This window comes from Lepus europaeus, chromosome 4 (assembly GCF_033115175.1).
Source record: "Lepus europaeus isolate LE1 chromosome 4, mLepTim1.pri, whole genome shotgun sequence".
Taxonomy (NCBI): Eukaryota; Metazoa; Chordata; class Mammalia; order Lagomorpha; family Leporidae; genus Lepus; species Lepus europaeus.
The window spans coordinates 68,792,048-68,810,500 of record NC_084830.1 but is presented as its reverse complement, the minus strand read 5'-3'; the positions used below and the strand labels follow the sequence as shown (position 1 = coordinate 68,810,500).

At 39.4% G+C, this 18,453-nt stretch overlaps 1 protein-coding gene across 2 annotated transcripts; it reads left to right on the top strand.

The window, feature by feature from the left end:
• Positions 1-2,653: 2,653 nt before the first annotated feature.
• Positions 2,654-17,675, top strand: GDAP1 (ganglioside induced differentiation associated protein 1). Of its 2 annotated transcripts, XM_062189542.1 has the most exons (6): positions 2,654-2,770; positions 3,416-3,608; positions 13,681-13,854; positions 15,289-15,383; positions 16,418-16,532; positions 17,293-17,675. In XM_062189542.1, the coding sequence occupies exons 1-6, from the start codon at positions 2,654-2,656 to the stop codon at positions 17,673-17,675; spliced, it is 1,077 nt and encodes a 358-aa protein (XP_062045526.1). The 2 variants fall into 2 exon arrangements, with proteins under 2 accessions (XP_062045526.1, XP_062045527.1); XM_062189543.1 differs by lacking the exon at positions 13,681-13,854.
• The last annotated feature ends 778 nt before the right edge of the window (positions 17,676-18,453 follow it).

Here is an 18,453-nt window from a genome sequence, read left to right as displayed (position 1 = left end):
ATACACTGCAATGTGGAGTTTGAGAATTAAAAAATGTTTTTCTGAAGAGGAATAGGAAAGATAATATAGGTAGTTGCAAGGATTTTGAGAATTAAAAATATCAAATGCTATGTCATGTCCTCTTAAACCTAGTGGAGGGGATTTTTACAATTTTTTTTTTTATCAACAACTACATTCCATGCAATGCCCTAGGTATTTTACATATTTTCTGTCACTGAATTTTCACCTCATTCTGGGTTGGCATGTTTTTCTACATATCTGTATTTTATATGTGGTGAAATAAACGATGACAAGAGGTCAGGTAGGGATAGAGCTAGAATTTAAACCCCACTTTCACTGATTTCAGTTTTGCTTTCTCCCTTGTATTCTTAAGAGTGAAACAATTGAAAAAAAAATACCCAGAATTGAAAAGATCACTTTTGTTGCAGCATTTGAATTAACCCAATGATGTAAGTAAACATTATAAAATCTCTAAAACTTTTACAAGACTTACAGAGAACAACAAATGAAGTGCTGTAATGGAAAGAAACGAGACTGTCTCTCCCGGGACCCTTTTTTTGACCTGGGTTGGCTACCTGCCTCTTTTCTCAAAGCATCCTGTGCTTACCCTGAGATAGTCCTCATCTATACTGTGCTTATCTATTAACTTTGTCATCACCATTAGACTTATGTCATGGGTAGCAGTGTGAAGTCTGCTGTGACTTAGATGTTGAACATCCCCCAAAGGCCCACATGTTAGAGACTTGGTCTCCAGGCAGCAGTACCATGGAGAGCGTGTAGGAGATGGGGCCACCTGGGAGGTCCTTAGGTCACTGGAGACTGGACTTGGAAAGCTAATTTTTTTAGAAGATTCTTACAAAAGCCTGAATTTGGCCCCACCCTACCTTTCTCTTTTGCTAGCTCAAAATGTGGCCACTTACCCCAACATGTGCTCCTGCCCTTACCCTACTGACATTCCCAATGGAGGCCAAACCAATACGACCACCCAGTCATGGACTTGAATTTCCAAAGCTGTGAGTGATGTAAACCTTTTCTATCTCTCTTTTTTTAAGAGTTATTTATTTACTTGAAAGTCAGAATTACAGAGAACCAGAACTATCTTCTGGTTCACTCCCCAACTGGGCCGCAACACCCGGAGCTGCACCAGGCTGAAGCCCAGAGGCAGGGGCTTTCTCCCAGTATTCCACATGGGTGCATGGGCCCAAGCACTTGGACCATATTCCACTGCTTTCCCAGATGTATTAGCAGGGAGCTGGATGGGAAGCAGAGCAGCCAGGACTAAAACCGGCACCCATATGTGATGCTGATGTTTCAGGAAGCGGCTTAACTCGTTATACCACAATGCCGGCTCCAAACCTTTCTTTTTATTGAGTTAGTTGCCTTATGTATTTGGTTGTAGTAAAACAAAATTGGATAATATGAAGTCTTACACATTTTTGCCTGGAGTACAGTAACTGCTTAATAAGTATTTGTTGAATGAGTTACACAAGCATTTGTTTCTTTGTCATATTTATACATGTTTACTGAAAGAGAAACTTTATCCATTTACTGATATGTCAAATTTTATAGGTATATAACAAAAGCCAGAATAGTATAAAATCAAAGTTCTGATCTTGGCTATAATGTTTATAAGGCACTGAACCCATGAATAATATTTACAAGATGACAGACTGTTTTGAGAGTCTAACATTGTATTACTTGTTCAGTTTTCACAAAAAACATCTAAGGGAAATGAAAATTATCATCTCCACTTTAAAATTGGAGACATATGGCATGTGTTTGAGAGCCTGGGTTCAGGTCCTGGCTGGGTCCCAATTCTAGCTTCCTAGTAATGTATATTCTGGGAGGCAGGTGACGGCTCCAGTGGTGGGGTCCCTGCAATCCACATGGGAGACGTGGATTTTGTTCCCACCTTCTGGTTTCAGTCTGATCCAGCCATGCTGTTTTGTGTATTGAACCACAGATTGTAGGCATTCTCTCTCTGCTTCTCAAATAAATAAAGCAACTATCTAAATAAAAATAATAGAAATGAGAATGGAATTCAAATGTAAGTTTATTTAAAAATGTGGAGAAATGGAAAAGCCGGGACATGAATCCAAATAGTATGGCTGTGCATTTACCAAGGAGACTATCTTACATCACCATTTGTTTTATTAGGTGTTTGTGAGAAAAAACTCATCTTCTAATGAACACTCAAAGAGCCTTCACCTGTTGCTTTGTCCTGAACTTTCTACCAAAGGGCAGACTCCAGGAGGAGCCTTAAATATCCTGGAAAATAGATACATTTAGACCTAAGCAACTTACAAAATTGATGGATAATTTGCTATTACCGTTTTTCGTTAGTCACTTTAAGAACCACAGACTCATTTTTTGGATACCTCCGCCCCCCTCTCCGCCAAAGCCGTCCGAGCTCGCCTTCAGGCTGGCTTCCATTCCCTAAGGCCTTTGGGCAAGCAGACTCCTAGTCTTCGCAGATGCGCCCCGCAGCTCTCCCCTGCTAAACTACACTTCCCATCAGCCCGTTCGTCCACCCTCCCTGGTCCTGCGGGCCCCCGGAGGCGTTGCGGAAAACCCACAGACGCTCTGCGGGCCTGGCGTGGGAGGGAGACGCGCAGGGCGGACGGGCAGGCCAGGCAGCGCTCTGCACCCAGAAATGGCTCGGAGACAGGACGAGCAGAGAGGGGCCGCGCCCTTGCTGGCGGAGGGCAAGCCCGAAGCGGAGGTTAAGCTCATTCTGTACCACTGGACGCATTCCTTCAGCTCTCAAAAGGTAAAGATCTCAGCTGCCAGGGTGGCGCGGATCGGGTTTCAGCACCCGGACAGCTCCCTCTGGGTCCCAGGTCCGCAAGCCTGGGCACCCAGATTCTGGCCTGCTGCGTCCCATCCTGGTCGGGGTGGTTCCTGCCTCGCTCCTGGACGGGGGTGCGCCTTGATGGGGAGCGGTGACAGTGCGAGATGGACAGGCTATGGTCCAGGCATCACTACTGGTGACACGCGGCAGAAAGCATCCCTGGCGGCCTTGCCTGCTGGGCCCTGAACAGTGAGGCCCAGGCCAGCGCCTTGGAGCAAGTGCATAATCAGTGTTTCCTTCTTTAACTCTTTCTTGGTCGCATTCGAGCTCTACAACAAGGCCTAATGTACCTGTTTTCCAGGTTCATAATTAGGATTCTAAGAAAGTAATGGTGGTAGAGAGGGTGACTGTATAATGCAGTTGAAGTAGTTTTCATTCCTTATTTTGGTTTCTTCTCTAATTTAGAAGAATAAGACTCTAGCATATATCTCACTTGTTCCTTCCAGGAAGAGGAGGAATTAAAAAGAGTACTTAGGGGAGCCCAAAAGGCTGTATAGAGGTATCTAGGCAAGTCATTTAATGGAAAGTTGGCGTGCTTGTAGTAACCGGTGTGAACTCTTCCAGGTGCGCTTGGTAATTGCTGAAAAGGCATTGAAGTGCGAGGAACATGATGTAAGTCTGCCCCTGAGTGAGCACAATGAGCCTTGGTTTATGCGTTTGAACTCAACTGGAGAAGTGCCTGTCCTTATCCACGGGGAAAACATAATTTGTGAGGCCACTCAGATCATTGATTATCTTGAACAGACTTTCCTGGATGGTAATGTTAAGGCTATTTGTGATTTTTTGGATTTACACAAATATGTGTTCCCTTTCTCTCTCTCTCTGTCTTTCTCTCATAATTATGTTTTAGTGATTGAAAACCTTTTCCATTTCCATAAGCACACAGATATAAAATAAGTCAATAAAATAAACTAGCATAATTCCATTTAAGAGGATTTCATGTGAACTGTGAATGTTAATGTTGAGATATTCTTTTTAAGTTCACTTGCAAAAACCCCTGCAGCTGTATAGTTGGTGATGTGATTTGTGAGCCTTAAAACCAAATATATAATATTGGTTCTAAATGTACATTATGAAATTTATTATAATCTGTCAAAAGGTTTCATCCTAAAAATAAGAAGAAAAAGGAAGATTAAATCTTAGACAAGGAAGATATATGTTAGTCTATTTTGAGTTCTTTGCCCCTATTCTTTTTAGTTTGATTTTTGTATCTTTTCTGGGGAATTATAGGGTTTAAATTTGTATAGTGCATTTTAATTAATTATCATTTATTGACAGCTTATGTGTCAAGCATTTTGGAATTTCTTTTCCATTCAGCTTTCAAAAGAACCCATGCTAAGACAACATGGTAGACTAGTTATTCCCATTTTGTATCTGAGGAAAGAGAAAAAAGGTTGCCTTGAATTGCCATGTTATGGTAGAGTCTTTGGCCTCCTAAGCCTTCATATTATGCTATCTCCTACACTGTGTTTCACTTGTTCGTGATGACAACCCTTTGAGGTGAACTGTAGTTTTAGTGCATTGCCCAAGATTACATAGCTGATCATTGACTCAGCTGAGAGCAGACAGGGGCTCCTAGATTTTAGCTGAGTACTCCTCTAAAGAAGAAACTGCATGAGATCCAGCTACTTTTCATCTGTCACTGCTTATGTTGATGTGTAGGATGAAACCAGAATCTAACCCTAAATTATAGGATGCTTGGAAGAAATGACCAGGTCAAAAAATGTCTTAGAAGAAAAGTGGTTATGAGACCTAAATGGAGTGGAGGGTTGGATCAGCAGTGGGCTACATTTGTTGTATCTGAGGATAGTCAAGAGGACTATCCCCTTGTTAATTCAAGTGTAAGTTCCCTAGGATTCTAGATTCCGATTGTAGGTTTTAATGAAAGGTGGCCTTAGTTTAAGTGAAAGGCTTAGTGAACTACTTCTTCACAATTTCTTGCTAACCCTTATAAATTTATATGCTGGGAACTGTCTTGAAAATTTGTGGCTAAATTGATTTAAGGCACTTTTTCTCAATTTTGAGCTTTTTGGAAATGGATAAGTCTGTTAATAATACTTTGTATTTCTTGGAAAAAGTGATTATAATGTGATAAGACAAAATAATTGTGTAAGGTTTTAATTTTAAATGATCAAAAACTTTTAAAAGGTATGCATAATAAATTGAAAGTCATACTTAAATCTCTTGATATCATTGGTTGGTCAGCAACTACTACTATTATCATCATTCCCTCTTCTTCTGTACCTCCTCCTTTCTCTTCCTTATACTGGTTTCCTCTAAGAAATTCTGTGATATAAAATATAACACTTTTTAATAAAGTAATGTTACTGTTAGATATTATTTTCTTAACACTATATTATGTTACATATTATGTTAATATTGCACACTACATTTCCTTAAAATTTTTCTTAAGACTCTCCCTTTTGATTTTACTGTATAATAACAAGAAAATGGAAACACACTGAGTTCTGCTGAGTTATATTTAAATAACCAAGGGAAGTAGTAAACTGTTTTTGCATTATTATTTATTGAATTAGAGGAGAAGGTTTTCTGAGCTGACTGACAGGATAGAAATACAGAAGCTGCAAACTTTTAATTCTGGTTGAGCTACAGTTATAAGTAAGCAATCAAGAGTCCTGACTTTTATAGTTTGATGCTGCCAGTAACTTGAATTCTTTCTTGACTCAGTTCCTCTATTTGATTTTTGGGTGAGGCAATGTAAGTTCTATCAGTTGTAGAGAAAAAAATAAATTATTTTACACTTTTGTTTTCCACATGAGAATAGTCACTCTTATTGGAAAGGATTAAGAAGTGATAAGGATTAAGGAATCTCAAATTTGTTGTGGATTTGAAGACAGCAAAAGAATAATAGTTATATGAATCAAGACTAGTTCAGTCTATGGTTAAGAAGAAGTTTGTCTCAGAGCACTGAAATTAATAAAAGAAAAATAAATGTTATCACAGTTACTATTAAGATATTTTAATCTGAAGAACACATGGGAACTAGGAAAAGAGCCAGACAAGAGACTGACCAATAGGAGAAAGTTATCCCAATGGTCAAAGAGGAGGAAAGGTGAATTCTACCAATCCTTGCTACTTCAAGTGTGTTCCATCCTCTAGCAGCACTGGCATTTCCCGAGAGCTTGTTAGAAGTACAGACTCCGAGATCTCACTGTAGATCTAGCAAATTAGAATCATCACTGTAAGAAGCCCTTGGGTGATTCATATGCACATTAAAGCTTGAGGATATTGTCATAAATTACCGTATAAGCTTTAAAACACTGCTGTAAATTACTGTCTTTAAATCTGGCAGAGTTCTGGAATGGGTTGTCAAAAGGCTTTTAAGTTTATATTTTGGATTTTTGAATATTTTAGTAAAAAGGAATAGAGTGTCAGTAACTCTTTAAAAATCTGCCAGGCACAGCTATACATATAGTGTGTACTACTGTAAATAGAGCATTTGAGATTACATGATACTCTTATGGAATAAAAGCAGAAATGGTTAAGTGATAATCACATTTGTAGATGAATAAACTATCATATTGAAGAATATTCATTTGTGGGGTTCTTATGCCAGGTTGCTCCTTGAGCTACACTCATTTTACGAATAATGATTTTTTTATCATACTATATTTTAAATACTTGAATTACTTATAGATAATTTTACATACTATGAGATCAGAGGCAGTGTCTCTCTTACTAAAAACTATCCCCAAGGCTGTGTAAACTGAATATTCTTTAAATAGGTGCTTCATAAACACTTTGGAATGATTAAAATGAACGAATGATTGAAATAGATGGCAATCCAGATGGGGGTGTCTTGTAGTGTTCTTTGTAGCCTTCTATTTCCTTGTCTTGAGCTTATCAATTGTATATATGACTTGAATCCACAGAGAGAAGAAATATTATTACATTTGTGAATGACAGAAAAGCAGGGATAGTTAGAATGGTGACTACCTTATGAAATGTTTGTCATAGAACAATACAAAAAATGGGAGACTAAAATAAAGTTCAAGAAGGTTAAAGATAATTTGTTAACTTTCTTTTAAAAAATTAGCTGGATTAAGGAAGGATTGAGGGGCCTGGTTGATAATAACTAACTAAAATGCTGATGTGATATCAGGTTATTTTAAAAGTATTGATTCTGTCTAGAACCGGGTGAGTGGTAACCCTTCACATTCTGAGCTGGTTGGAACATGGCATTTTCTCCAGTTATGGACAGAATTTTGAGGACTGTTGACAAGTTCAAATGACAAGTGCATGGGTTTCCTGAAGTGTATGGCTGCCTATGGTTATTAGCAGAGACTTTCAGTGTAGCCAGTCATCTTAGGTTCAGGATGGAGTGACTTGGTCTATCTGTCACTGTTATTTGCTATCCCTTATTCTTTCAGCTCAGAATTATATGAAAAATGATCATTTGTGACCTGGAGTTTTTTCTTAGCCCTTCTGGGTATTAACAGCTACATCCTTGTACTTTTGGGATAATCCATTAAAAAACTGGTAGTTAGGGGTAGGAGAGGAGGGATTTTGGTAGCCAGGGCAATCTTTTTGAAGTTTTAGCCTGAAATATTGAATAAGTTGGAGAATGACTATGTTGCTTCTTTGAAAGCTGTCTTTGAAAGAATGGTGTAGACATTATTGATATTTACAAGGAATTTAGAAGTGCTCAATTATAGTTGCTCTACTAGGGCTAGAAGAGAGCTCTTGCTTCATTCACTCTTTCAGTAACCATTTATTATTAATTTAATGAAGAATATTTTAAAGATACAAAATCTTCAGAAGCTTATTAATCCTCAACGATAATTTTCTTTTTTTTTTTGTTTTAAGGATTTGTTTTATTTATTTGGAAGGCAGAGTGTAGAGAGAGGGGAGAGAGGCTAGGAGGATGGGAGAGGGAGGGGCAGGGGAGGAGAGAGAGAGAGAGAGAGAGGAGAGGGAGAGGGAGAGAAATATCTTCTATCTGTTTGTTCACTCTCCAAATGACAAAAATGGCCATGATTGGGCCAGACTGAAGCCAGGAGCCAGGAGCTTCATCCAGTCTTCCACGTAGTTGCAGGGGCCCAAGTACTTGGGCCATCTTTTGTTGCTTTCCCAGGCACCTTAGCAAGGAGATGGATTGGAAGTGGAGCAGCCAGGACTCAAATTACTACCCTTATGGAATGCAATGTTGTAGGTGGCGACTTTACTGATTATGCCACAGGCTATCCCTTCAAAGATAATTTTCTATAAACTTGATAATAATTCCAAACTTGTCCTTAATATATTGTTAATATTACTACTCAGTTTTATAGAAAATTTTATACATATGGTACCTTTTTCAATGTGGGCATGTAATGAAGAATAGTTATAATAGCAAGCAATTAGTTAAGCTAGATGATGTATGACAGTAAAGAGACTCAGGGACTGTGGATGTGATTTCATAGATTTTATAAAATGAGAATTATTTATTTATTTGAAAGGCATATTGACAAAGTAAGAGAGAGGGAGAGAAATGAGAGAGAGGGGGAGGGAGGAAAGGGAGGAGGGAGAGGGAGAGGGAGAGAGAGAGAGAGATCTTCCATTTGCTAGTTCACTCCCCAGATGCCTGCAATAGCTAGGGCTTATCCAGGTGGAAGCCAGGAGCCTGGAATTCCATCCAGGTCTGCCACAAGGTTGGCAGGGGCTCAAGCACTTGGGCCATCTTCACTACTTTCTTGGGTGCATTAGCAGGGAGCTGGATTGGAAGTAGGGCAGCTGGGATTTGAACTAACTCTTCCAAATGGATGCCAACATCACAAGCAGTAGCTTAACTTGTACTACACTAGCCCCAAATATGGATTTTTAACTCTAGCTATTTCTTGTAATATTTGTGTCCTTTTGACCTAAATTTAATTTGGCTATTAGATATTGAATACATAGTATGAAAGAACTATAAAATATCGGAACATGTGATATTTGTTATTGCCAAATAACTCAGTTATAACCATATGGTGAATATTTTGATATTTTAAAATATAATAGTTATCTGAAAATAATGTCTTATATCTTTAGATATAATTTTTAAGTATTAGGAAACAGAATTTTAAAAACATTATAATAATTCAATAACTCATGTATTAAAATCATGTCTGATTATGAAATGTCATTTCATACATATAATTTTATCTATATATTGAAACATGTATAGCATTTTAAAAAGAACATTAATTTTGAATTCATTATTACACTGAAAATACAGTTTAAAATACATTTAAAGGATTGACAGTTACTGTTAAGGTTTATAGAATAATTTTGTCTGTCAATGAAACTCTTGTATATAGACGAAAAGATTTCATAAGCCTTCTAGCACAGCTACTGAAAATGCTGATTAGTGGAGAAAATATAGTATATAGTGGAAAAAATATAGTATATAGTGGAGAAAATATAGTATATAGATAGGAAAATGAGTCCTTGACACTAATGATTGCATCTTGGTAAATTTTGTTTTTTTACTCTGTGATTTGTCATAGGTGGAGGTATTAAAATACAGAGGCCCTAGTTCTATATTGTATGCATCAAACAGTTGGAACTGTCTGATAAAGGAATTTCTGCCCCCTCCCATTTTAATGTTTCTGTTAAAAAGTCTTTAATATGATACCAGTTAAACTGAACATTTAACACAGAATGCCCACATTTAATTGATAACAGTGCTGTAAATTTTTCTCTGTCTCAGAAAATCCTGGGGCAGAAAGTGAGTTGATTTAATCTGATATCATGTATTTTCTCAGCTGTATTTCAATTTTACTTTTCTGATATCAAAACTATGATAGCCTTGAGTTGCAGTCAGTTTGTAATTCTATCTTTTGCTTAAGATCCTAACTTAATTGCTTAACATTATTATTCTACCTGTGCATAGCCTGCTGTGTGAGTAGTTGAAAGTTAGAATATTTTCCAGCTATATTATGCGTATTATCTGATATACTATTGCTAGAAAAAGCAAGAAGATAGAATTTTCGGATGGCTTAACTATAAGGAAATATAAATGCTTGAAAGAGTAAATATATTTACCCTGATTGAACATTATAGAATGAAAGATCACATAGTACTCCATAAATATGTATGATTGTTCTGTTAAAATTTTTAAGTAAAAAAACTGCAGAAAAATAGAAATAAAGTTGAACCTGTTTTGATTGAACTAACAAAGGAATAATAATTTATGCAAATTGACTTTGGTGGTGGTGGTGATCTTTCTCGAAAACAAGGCATAATACCTTAGCCTCCTTTTCTCATCACTAGGCATTGTAGGAGAGCAGAGCAGTGAATGCATAAAATACTGAAAGCTCATGCCTTTAGGTCCTTAATTCCATTTTAGTTTTTGCTCTGGGGGAAATCAAATGTTGTTTATTTATTTTTTAAAATGGCTGAGAGCCATTGTTACTCTACTCAGCAGTACAGACTTGAGAATGTATGGGGCCATTTGTTCCCCCTAAATGGCTGCACAGTGCTTTTATTGTTTCTGTTTTTCTTGCTTGTTTTTGTTGGTTTCTTTGCGGTTTATCACATTTTCTGTTTTGTATTTATTTGCCTCTTTTCAATTTGCTACCTAAATTTATGTGCAATGCACTACCTCCTGTATCTCCTATGCAAATCTTCCAGGAAGTCAGGTCTTAAGCAGCTTATATATTGATAATTATTTTTTCTTCCAGATTAGTCACCAAGCCTGGTTTCCACTACTGCAATCCATTCTCCAATGCTTCCTCTCATGGCTTGCTTTTTAAAACTGCCCTGCTTCCTGGTCCTGCCCCTGTGTGCCTTAGGACTGCTTTCCCACTCCTGACTGAGGTAGAACATTGGAAATGATTCTCCTCTCTGTGTCATAACAAAGATGCCATATGGAAAGATTGGAAATGATAAGGTAGGATCTCCTTTTTAACTCAGAGGAGATTCCTCCTTGTCTTTAGCAAAACTGTTTCCAGAGGCAGGACACCACTGTGTCTGGTGTGACGCGGAACGTGGCAGCACAATGCCTGTGTGATGATAGCACTTCCTTGAAGCATGCAAGGAGAGAAAAGTGAGAAATAGGATAAGAACTTGGGTTCAGAGAGGACCTCATGCTTTGTCTGACAGAGTGTTTTTCTGTGTAATAAGCACAATGAATTGAAGAACATTTGTCCTCCTTTCAAGAATTCGGGTTTGGCCCAGTGAAACTTCCCCAGAAAGCAATGAGACATTGTTTTTCCTGCTCTCATTACTTTCCCAGGAAGGAAGTGGTATGCTGTGTTGGAGAAAGACTCAGGGCCTGCCTGGCATCAGGAAGCAGCTGGAGTCGATAGCCATGAATTCAACTACCTGGGAATTGAAAATACTGTACCATTTGAAAATATTGTACCACTTTGGTTATTAACCTGAAGTTCCTGGGGCCCCAAAGTGGTGGTTCTTAAACTTTTGGTCTCTGGACCCACTGTCTTAAAAATTGAGGACATCAGGAGTTTTTGTTTATGTGGGTGGTCCTACCTATCAATATTTACCATCTGGAAATTAAAACAGAAAAAATTTAAGACACTAGAATATTCAAGCACTCATTGCATTAGCTTCAGGGTAGCCTCTAGAGAACTCGGCCATACATTGAGAGAGAATATAAGTAAAACAGTAATTGACATCTTAGTATTAGTGTAAAAATATCTTTGATTTTGTGGGTCACCTAACAGTGTCTTGGGGAAGCCCAAGGATCTCCAGATCTCATTTTGAGAATAGCTGCCCTTGGAAGTCTATGAATAAAAATCAGGAGGCTTGAGATCTCAGATGGTGAGCAATTGTATCTTTATTTTCACTATTTTCTAATAGAAAGCTGTCATTTCCTTCCGTTGCCACTATAAATATCATCCACGGCAATACCAGCAGTGACTGTGACTTTAGTACTAACAGAAATTACAAATAGGTTCATTAAATTATTATAGGTGTATTAAATTATTGCAGACGTCATAATACCTTGAAATTATGGTAATTGTTAATTTACTGCTGTTATCTTGTTAGTGTTAATAAAGATGTACTGGTATTTCATAATTGAAAATTATTTTGAAGACTATATTTTAATAGAATCAATTTCCTTTGCAATCTGTTTTATATTTTGTGAATTTGACAATATGATTATTCTGAGAAGGGCTGGTGGCCCACACAAGGAGCTCCTTAGAATGTCCAGGCTTCCAGTATGTTGACGTCATGGAAATGTCTACCATGCATTGGTTGCAGTTCTGGAGATATCTGTGGGGTTCTGAAGAGGAGGAGCTAACTGTAAGCTGTATGAGACTGGTTGTGACCTAGGTGACCTACTTGTCTCCTTTCCACATGGGTCAGTGATGAAGCATGAATGAGCAGGATTGTTAGTTATTCTCATGCAGCTTCCGGAATTAGACTTTCCTGCAGGGAAGCAGACATTTGCCCACTGGTTTGAGGAGTAATCCGTCTTTCTTCTTCTGAGAGTCAGAAATATCTTGTTGACTCAAAAAGCTTATTGTTCTGCTTGGTCTGGCATGATGGGATCTTTTCTGAAATGTTCTGTTGATGACAACTAACTCTGAACTGTCAGTGTTTATGAATAAGTGTGGCATGCCTAAAAGGGTACTACATTAAATAAATCACCCAGAGTAAGGACAAAATGAATAAAGAAAATTGAGGCTGTTCTTTCCCTAGTTTGAATGATCCAGTTGGCATTCATCCGGGGTGGTTTGAGAGCTAGAGGTGGGAGATGACCCTGAAGAGATGTGGTCCTGACGTGTAGGTCACATCCTTCACTTTTATTTTTTTTGCTTTAGTTTCTGGAGTGTAAACCCTTAGAAGATGCTATGGTGTCATGGTTTAGAACATTACATTAGCAGTTGGAGACTTCAGTTCTTTGTATGCTTCTAATAAACTGTGGGATTGTGGGAGGACTGCTCAGCCTCTGTATCTCAGTGTGCTACTGCTGAGCTTCTCCAGACCAAGTATTCTACAATTCCTAGAAATCTGGGGATTTGCACATTAATTATAATTTATTGAACACCTGATCTGTGTCAAACGTTGTATTAGGCACAGGGGATTGGACAGAGAACAATATGTGGTTCTTACTCTCAAGAAATCTATAGTATAGATTGTAGCTAGCAAATGAAGATTTATGTAGAACCCACTTTTCATAGATAAATTGTTAGAAATTCCTAGGGAAAATGCAGTTGTGGTATTTGAGCAAAGGCTTTCCCTATCCTGTACAGACTCATTCCACATTCTTATAGTAACAGTAGGGCCACTCTTGTGTTGATTGGCACCTAAGCAAGAATAGGTCCTGATTATCTTCTATAATAAGTCTTCATTCGCTTAGCCAAGTTTTCATTGAACATTTAAAATGTGTGAAGAATTGTGCTAGATCCTGAATTGTAGCTTCCTTGTCCTGCAGATGTCCACAGGACACAAAGACACAGACAACTAGTTACAGTGCGGTAAGGGCTATAACATCATTTGTACAATGAATTATGGGCACATGTAGGAAGGCACCTGGAGCCAGCCAGCTGTTGGCACCTGTAGGAAGTCAGGGAATACTTCATGGAGGAAGTGACATAAATAGTCAGACTTTGAGGGATGAGTAGCAGTTTGCAAGCTGGAGAAGAAAGAGGAAGCCAGTGTGATCACGGTTTGGGGTCTGGTCTGGTGCGTTAGGTGATTTCAGGGAATGTCTCGGATGAGATGTCAAGGTCATCTTTTCAATGTATTGATATAATGTTGAAATGTTAATGAGAGGGTTAGAGATTTTTTTGTGTGTGTGCTTTGGGGTGTAACAATGTAACATCTTGTTTGTGACTTTTTCTTTAATGTTTATGTATGTGCTTGTGTGTGTATTTCAGAAAGAACACCCCGATTAATGCCTGAGAAAGGAAGCATGTATTACCCAAGGGTACAACATTACCGAGAGCTGCTTGACTCTTTGCCAATGGATGCCTACACTCACGGTTGCATTTTACATCCTGAGCTCACTGTGGACTCCATGATCCCAGCTTATGCAACTACAAGGATTCGCAGTATGTAAAAATCTTAAGTCTTTGGGATTCTGAGTTCTTTCCTTCCTCCCTCCGTCTTTCCCTCTCTTCCTTCCTTCCTTTTTTTTTTTTTTTTGGTGGAGGAGTTTCTTTTCATTGCTCTTTGAGACCTAAGATGTCTCATGACCACTGAGAGAAGATTGGGCACAGGGTTGCTGTGTTTGCTTTATGGACCTGCAAATTATTGATGGGTCCATGAACTAGTGAGAAAAACTTGCGACTTAGATATTCAGCTGGACATTTACTGTCTTCACGACCTGATTTGTTAGTTTTTGGCTTTGAGGGCCAAACTCAGATAAGACTTGGAAGAGTGGCCTTTGGAAATGTAAGTAATGTAATGTGCTCATGGGCACACATGGAATGCAAATGAGAACAGCTGGCAATTGCCTAGGATTAGGGACCACTGTCTGGTCCTTTCATTATGAAGGAGCTGGCCCATGGGGTGTCAGACCTGTACTCTACATTCAGATTTGGAGATTTACTGTGATTGAGTCATGATAGCCAGCATTCTTTCTCCTTCAGGAGACTAGATTAGCATCAGGGTGTGTGAGGTGTAGCATAGGAGGAGGTGTGCTCCATAGCACAGGTGCCTGGGGATAGGAAGGGCATGGAAGGTGACAGAGCTCAGACTCTGGGCTGGTTGACCAGGACCCTCAAGCCCAGGCCTTTGAAAACCAGAAACTGTTTTACATCTTACATCATACCTTATCTTTATCATGTACTCGAGTTATTTTTCTTCCTTTACTACTTCTCTTTCCTTTCCCTTTCCATCCCCTCCCTTCTTCCTCTTTTCCTTCTCTTCTCTTCTCTGTCTCCTCTCCCCTGCCATCTCTTTGGGCTTCTCTCCTTCATCTTGGTGCTCTTCTTTTCTTTCCTAAGTACTCACTCTATGACTCAAAACCAATGTTCTGACTATAATTCTATCACACACCCAAACACTTCCACCCCTGAGATCACCATGGGTGAAATATAAGCACATGGGTACCGAAGTTATAAGGGCCACCAAGTTCCAGCCAGTGGAAGCTATACCCTGCTACCCTACCCTCCCATGCCCCATATATAATTAATATGTATATATTTTAAAATAAGGCTTTTTCCTTTCCTTTATATAGACAAGTTCATTATAGAAAACTTGAAAGGTGGAACAACTCCCTTGCACTGAGCACAAGGGTATGCTGGGCCTTGCTCTAAGTGCCTTCCATGGAGCTTCTCATTTAGTCCTTGTCTTTGTGACAGGTACTCTTACAGCTCCATTTTAAACACAGGAAATGGAGGCATAGAGGGGTAAGTCTGAGGGGGAGCCAGGGCACGAGCTGGGACACTCATGCTCTGCCTGTCGAGCTTCCCTGCCTCTCCTGGCTTCTGGTACAGAAGGGAGCAGCTAATTTTCTATTTGAAAAATGTTTTTGTTATTAGGTCAAATTGGTAACACAGAGTCTGAGCTGAAGAAACTTGCTGAAGAAAACCCAGACTTACAAGAGGCATACATTGCCAAGCAGAAGCGACTGAAAGTAAGTGAACCAGGTTGTCTCCAACTGACAGAGTTCGTAGTAAATAGTCTTCTGTTTGAAAAGTACCACTGTTTCCACAGCTCCTGCTTTTAAATATCACAGGTACACGTGTTACCTGTGGCTCATGGTCTACTTTTTAGGAAGAATGTTGCTTATTAGGTTTGCTACTCAAACCTTAATGAAAATTGCTAAAAGGGCAGACAAGGAGCATGCCACTTGCCATGGAAGGTTATGAAATGTAAAAACAGTTAATAAAGCGTGTTAGGAACCTGTCCTCTCAGGTATTTGAGCACTTTAAGTCCTAGGCAGACCCATGTGCCCCCATGGTTTGCATGGACTTGCTGTGTACCCTTGTCAGGAGCAATAAGGCCGATGGATGTGTTGGAACGTGAAGACAGACGGCCTTTAAACGAAACCCTGACTTATTTTACCGTCCTACAGTTGGAGCAGTTGCCAGAGATCAACCAGATGGGACGAGGTCCTGAATGAGCAGGCTTTACACGATTGCAGAAAGTAGATGTAAATGTCAGAACTAAGCTAATGGTCAGCTTTTCTCTTTCTGTTAATTTGCTCTCCTTGGCCCAACAACACATGGAAGCTTCTTCCATGTTAAAAATACAGCAAATGGCAATACCGTCAACCCTCTGTCTGACTAGCACCTTTGATCCTATTGTTACCAAATGAGTGCCTCAAAAGAAATGCCTACACACACTCACACTCTCACTTCCCTTACTCTCCACTCAGCACTAACACACTGCATCCACACTGCGTCTTGGTTCCTAGCCCTTCAGTTACTAATGTATTCATGTGAAGCTACTGAAGTTATGTTCTTGAGTTGGGCACCAGAGGAGTTTCTTCCTGCTCTTCACAGCCTTTCCCCTCCCTGATCATCTGGTCTCGTGAGAGTTGCCTGTGAGTTTTGGGTCTGCTTCTGGGGCAGGTATGGATGTAAGATGTAATAGCTTGTGTTTACTTTGCTCTACATAGGTTTACTTATGTAAAATAGGCATGAATAACCCATTTTTTGTTATTAGTCAAAGCTGCTTGATCACGACAATGTCAAATATTTGAAAAAAATTCTTGATGAGCTGGAGAAGGTCTTGGATCAAGTTGAAACTGAGTTGCAAAGAAGAAATGAAGAAACCCCAGGTGGGTTCTGATTTGTCTTTTTTTTTTTTTTCAACATCAGGGGTATTTATGGGAACATTTCTTAGGTCTTGCCAAAAAAGGTCTGTAATTTATTTTATACTGTCACTACTCATGAGTTTTCATTTTGATAACAACAGTGATGTTGAACTCATAAAAGCCCAGTATAAAATAGAGGCTGATGCATCCATGTATTATACCTGTGAACTAACTTCAGGATGAAGCTCTCACCAGGTATAATAAACATGTAGACTGTTGCCTTGCTCTAATTGACAACAGGGTGGAAGACGTATTCCCTGAAATTTGCTTCACAATAGGGACTCTCTTCTGCTTTAGAGAAGTCACTAAGAGAAATAATCTCTGAGTGACATTTCAGGCCCAACTTTAGGGATTTTCCCTATACACACCTGCTGTTTTTCTAAACCAAAAGGCTCTGTTAACTTCTCTTGCTTGGGGGCTGTTAGCCTCAGAGTCTTTTGTGAAGTGATAGAGATAGGCTTTGAGCTCAAGTGGTTCCAATTTCACAGATGCACTTGGGTGTCTGATAGGAGTTAAGTTAGTCTCTCTTAGCTTCAGACAGTTTTGCATAGTATATTTTTTATGCATAAAATTTCTTGCTGAGTGTAATTGTCAAGAAAATGAACCATGACCTTCAACTTCTGCTCTACTTACATCTGCTCATAAGTCTGAGTCCATAGATACCCACTGGAGTCTATCCATTTGGTGCTTGTCCCTGACTCTCCTTCTCTCTCTCTCTTATTAGAAGAGGGCCATCAGCCTTGGCTCTGTGGAGAATCCTTCACCCTGGCAGATGTCTCACTTGCTGTCACATTACATCGACTGAAGTTCCTGGGGTTTGCAAGGAGAAACTGGGGAAACGGAAAGCGACCCAACTTGGAGACCTATTATGAGCGTGTCTTGAAGAGAAAAACATTTAACAAGGTTCTAGGACATGTCAACAATATACTAATCTCTGCAGTGCTGCCAACAGCATTCCGGGTGGCCAAGAAAAGGGCCCCAAAAGTTCTTGGCACCACCCTTGTGGTTGGTTTGCTTGCAGGAATGGGATATTTTGCATTTATGCTTTTCAGAAAGAGACTTGGGAGCATGATATTCACACTTCGACCCAGACCAAGTTATTTCTAGGCTTCTTGGGGTCTGGTGGTGGTAACCTACCCAGCCATTCAGCTAGATCCTGTGCACTCTTCCAGACCCAGTGAAGAGTCATCCTTGGCAACTCGTAAAAAAGCATACTTTTCTTTACTCTTTGGGTAGTTTATGTGGGGAGAAAAGGTTCTGAGAATGTTCTTGTGGGCTGATAACTGAGATCTCTTATTTGCAAACCTGAACTAATCAATTCCTAAACAGTACACACAAGGCCAAGGTACGTAAATGATGACCAGTGGAGAATAAAACTTCTAACTCATACTGCCAGTTTAGGTTCTGAATTATCTTTTGGCAGAAGGTTATTATGAGCAGACAGAAGCCATAACCTGTGGTTGCCCATAGCTCTTCAGTAGAGACCATCTGGATGTGTTGCTCAGTGTTAAGTAGTTAGCAGTCTCCTCTAGAATTCACAAGTCGTCTCCAAGACAAAGCACAGGGTTTCCAACAGCAAGAAGGCACAGCATTGCTTCTTCCTACCACTGCTCACTTCAGGCAGAAATGAAGAAGGCAAAGGGAGAAAGAAAACTGAATGAAGTCCCTATAAGGGAGAGCACTAGATTATAGTCCCCAGATGCCTCCAGTTCACTCTTGGCTGCCTTTACTTTTGGAAATTGTTGTAGTACTGTCCAACATCCATGCCTATAACTGAGAAATCTAAGGAGGAGTTGGCAAGGGAGCAAACATGGGTAGTAGGCTAGAGAGAACCCCAGGCTTTCTATAAGTAGCATTTCTTTTGACCTCAATTTTAATTTTAAAT

Coding starts and splice junctions, on each gene's coding strand:
- GDAP1 (XM_062189542.1), top strand. CDS start 2,654: ATGGCTCGGAGACAGGACGAGCAGAGAGGGGCCGCGCCCTTGCTGGCG. Junction 2,771..3,415: donor ATTCCTTCAGCTCTCAAAAG/GTAAAGATCTCA, acceptor GAACTCTTCCAG/GTGCGCTTGGTAATTGCTGA. Junction 13,855..15,288: donor TGCAACTACAAGGATTCGCA/GTATGTAAAAAT, acceptor TTTTGTTATTAG/GTCAAATTGGTAACACAGAG.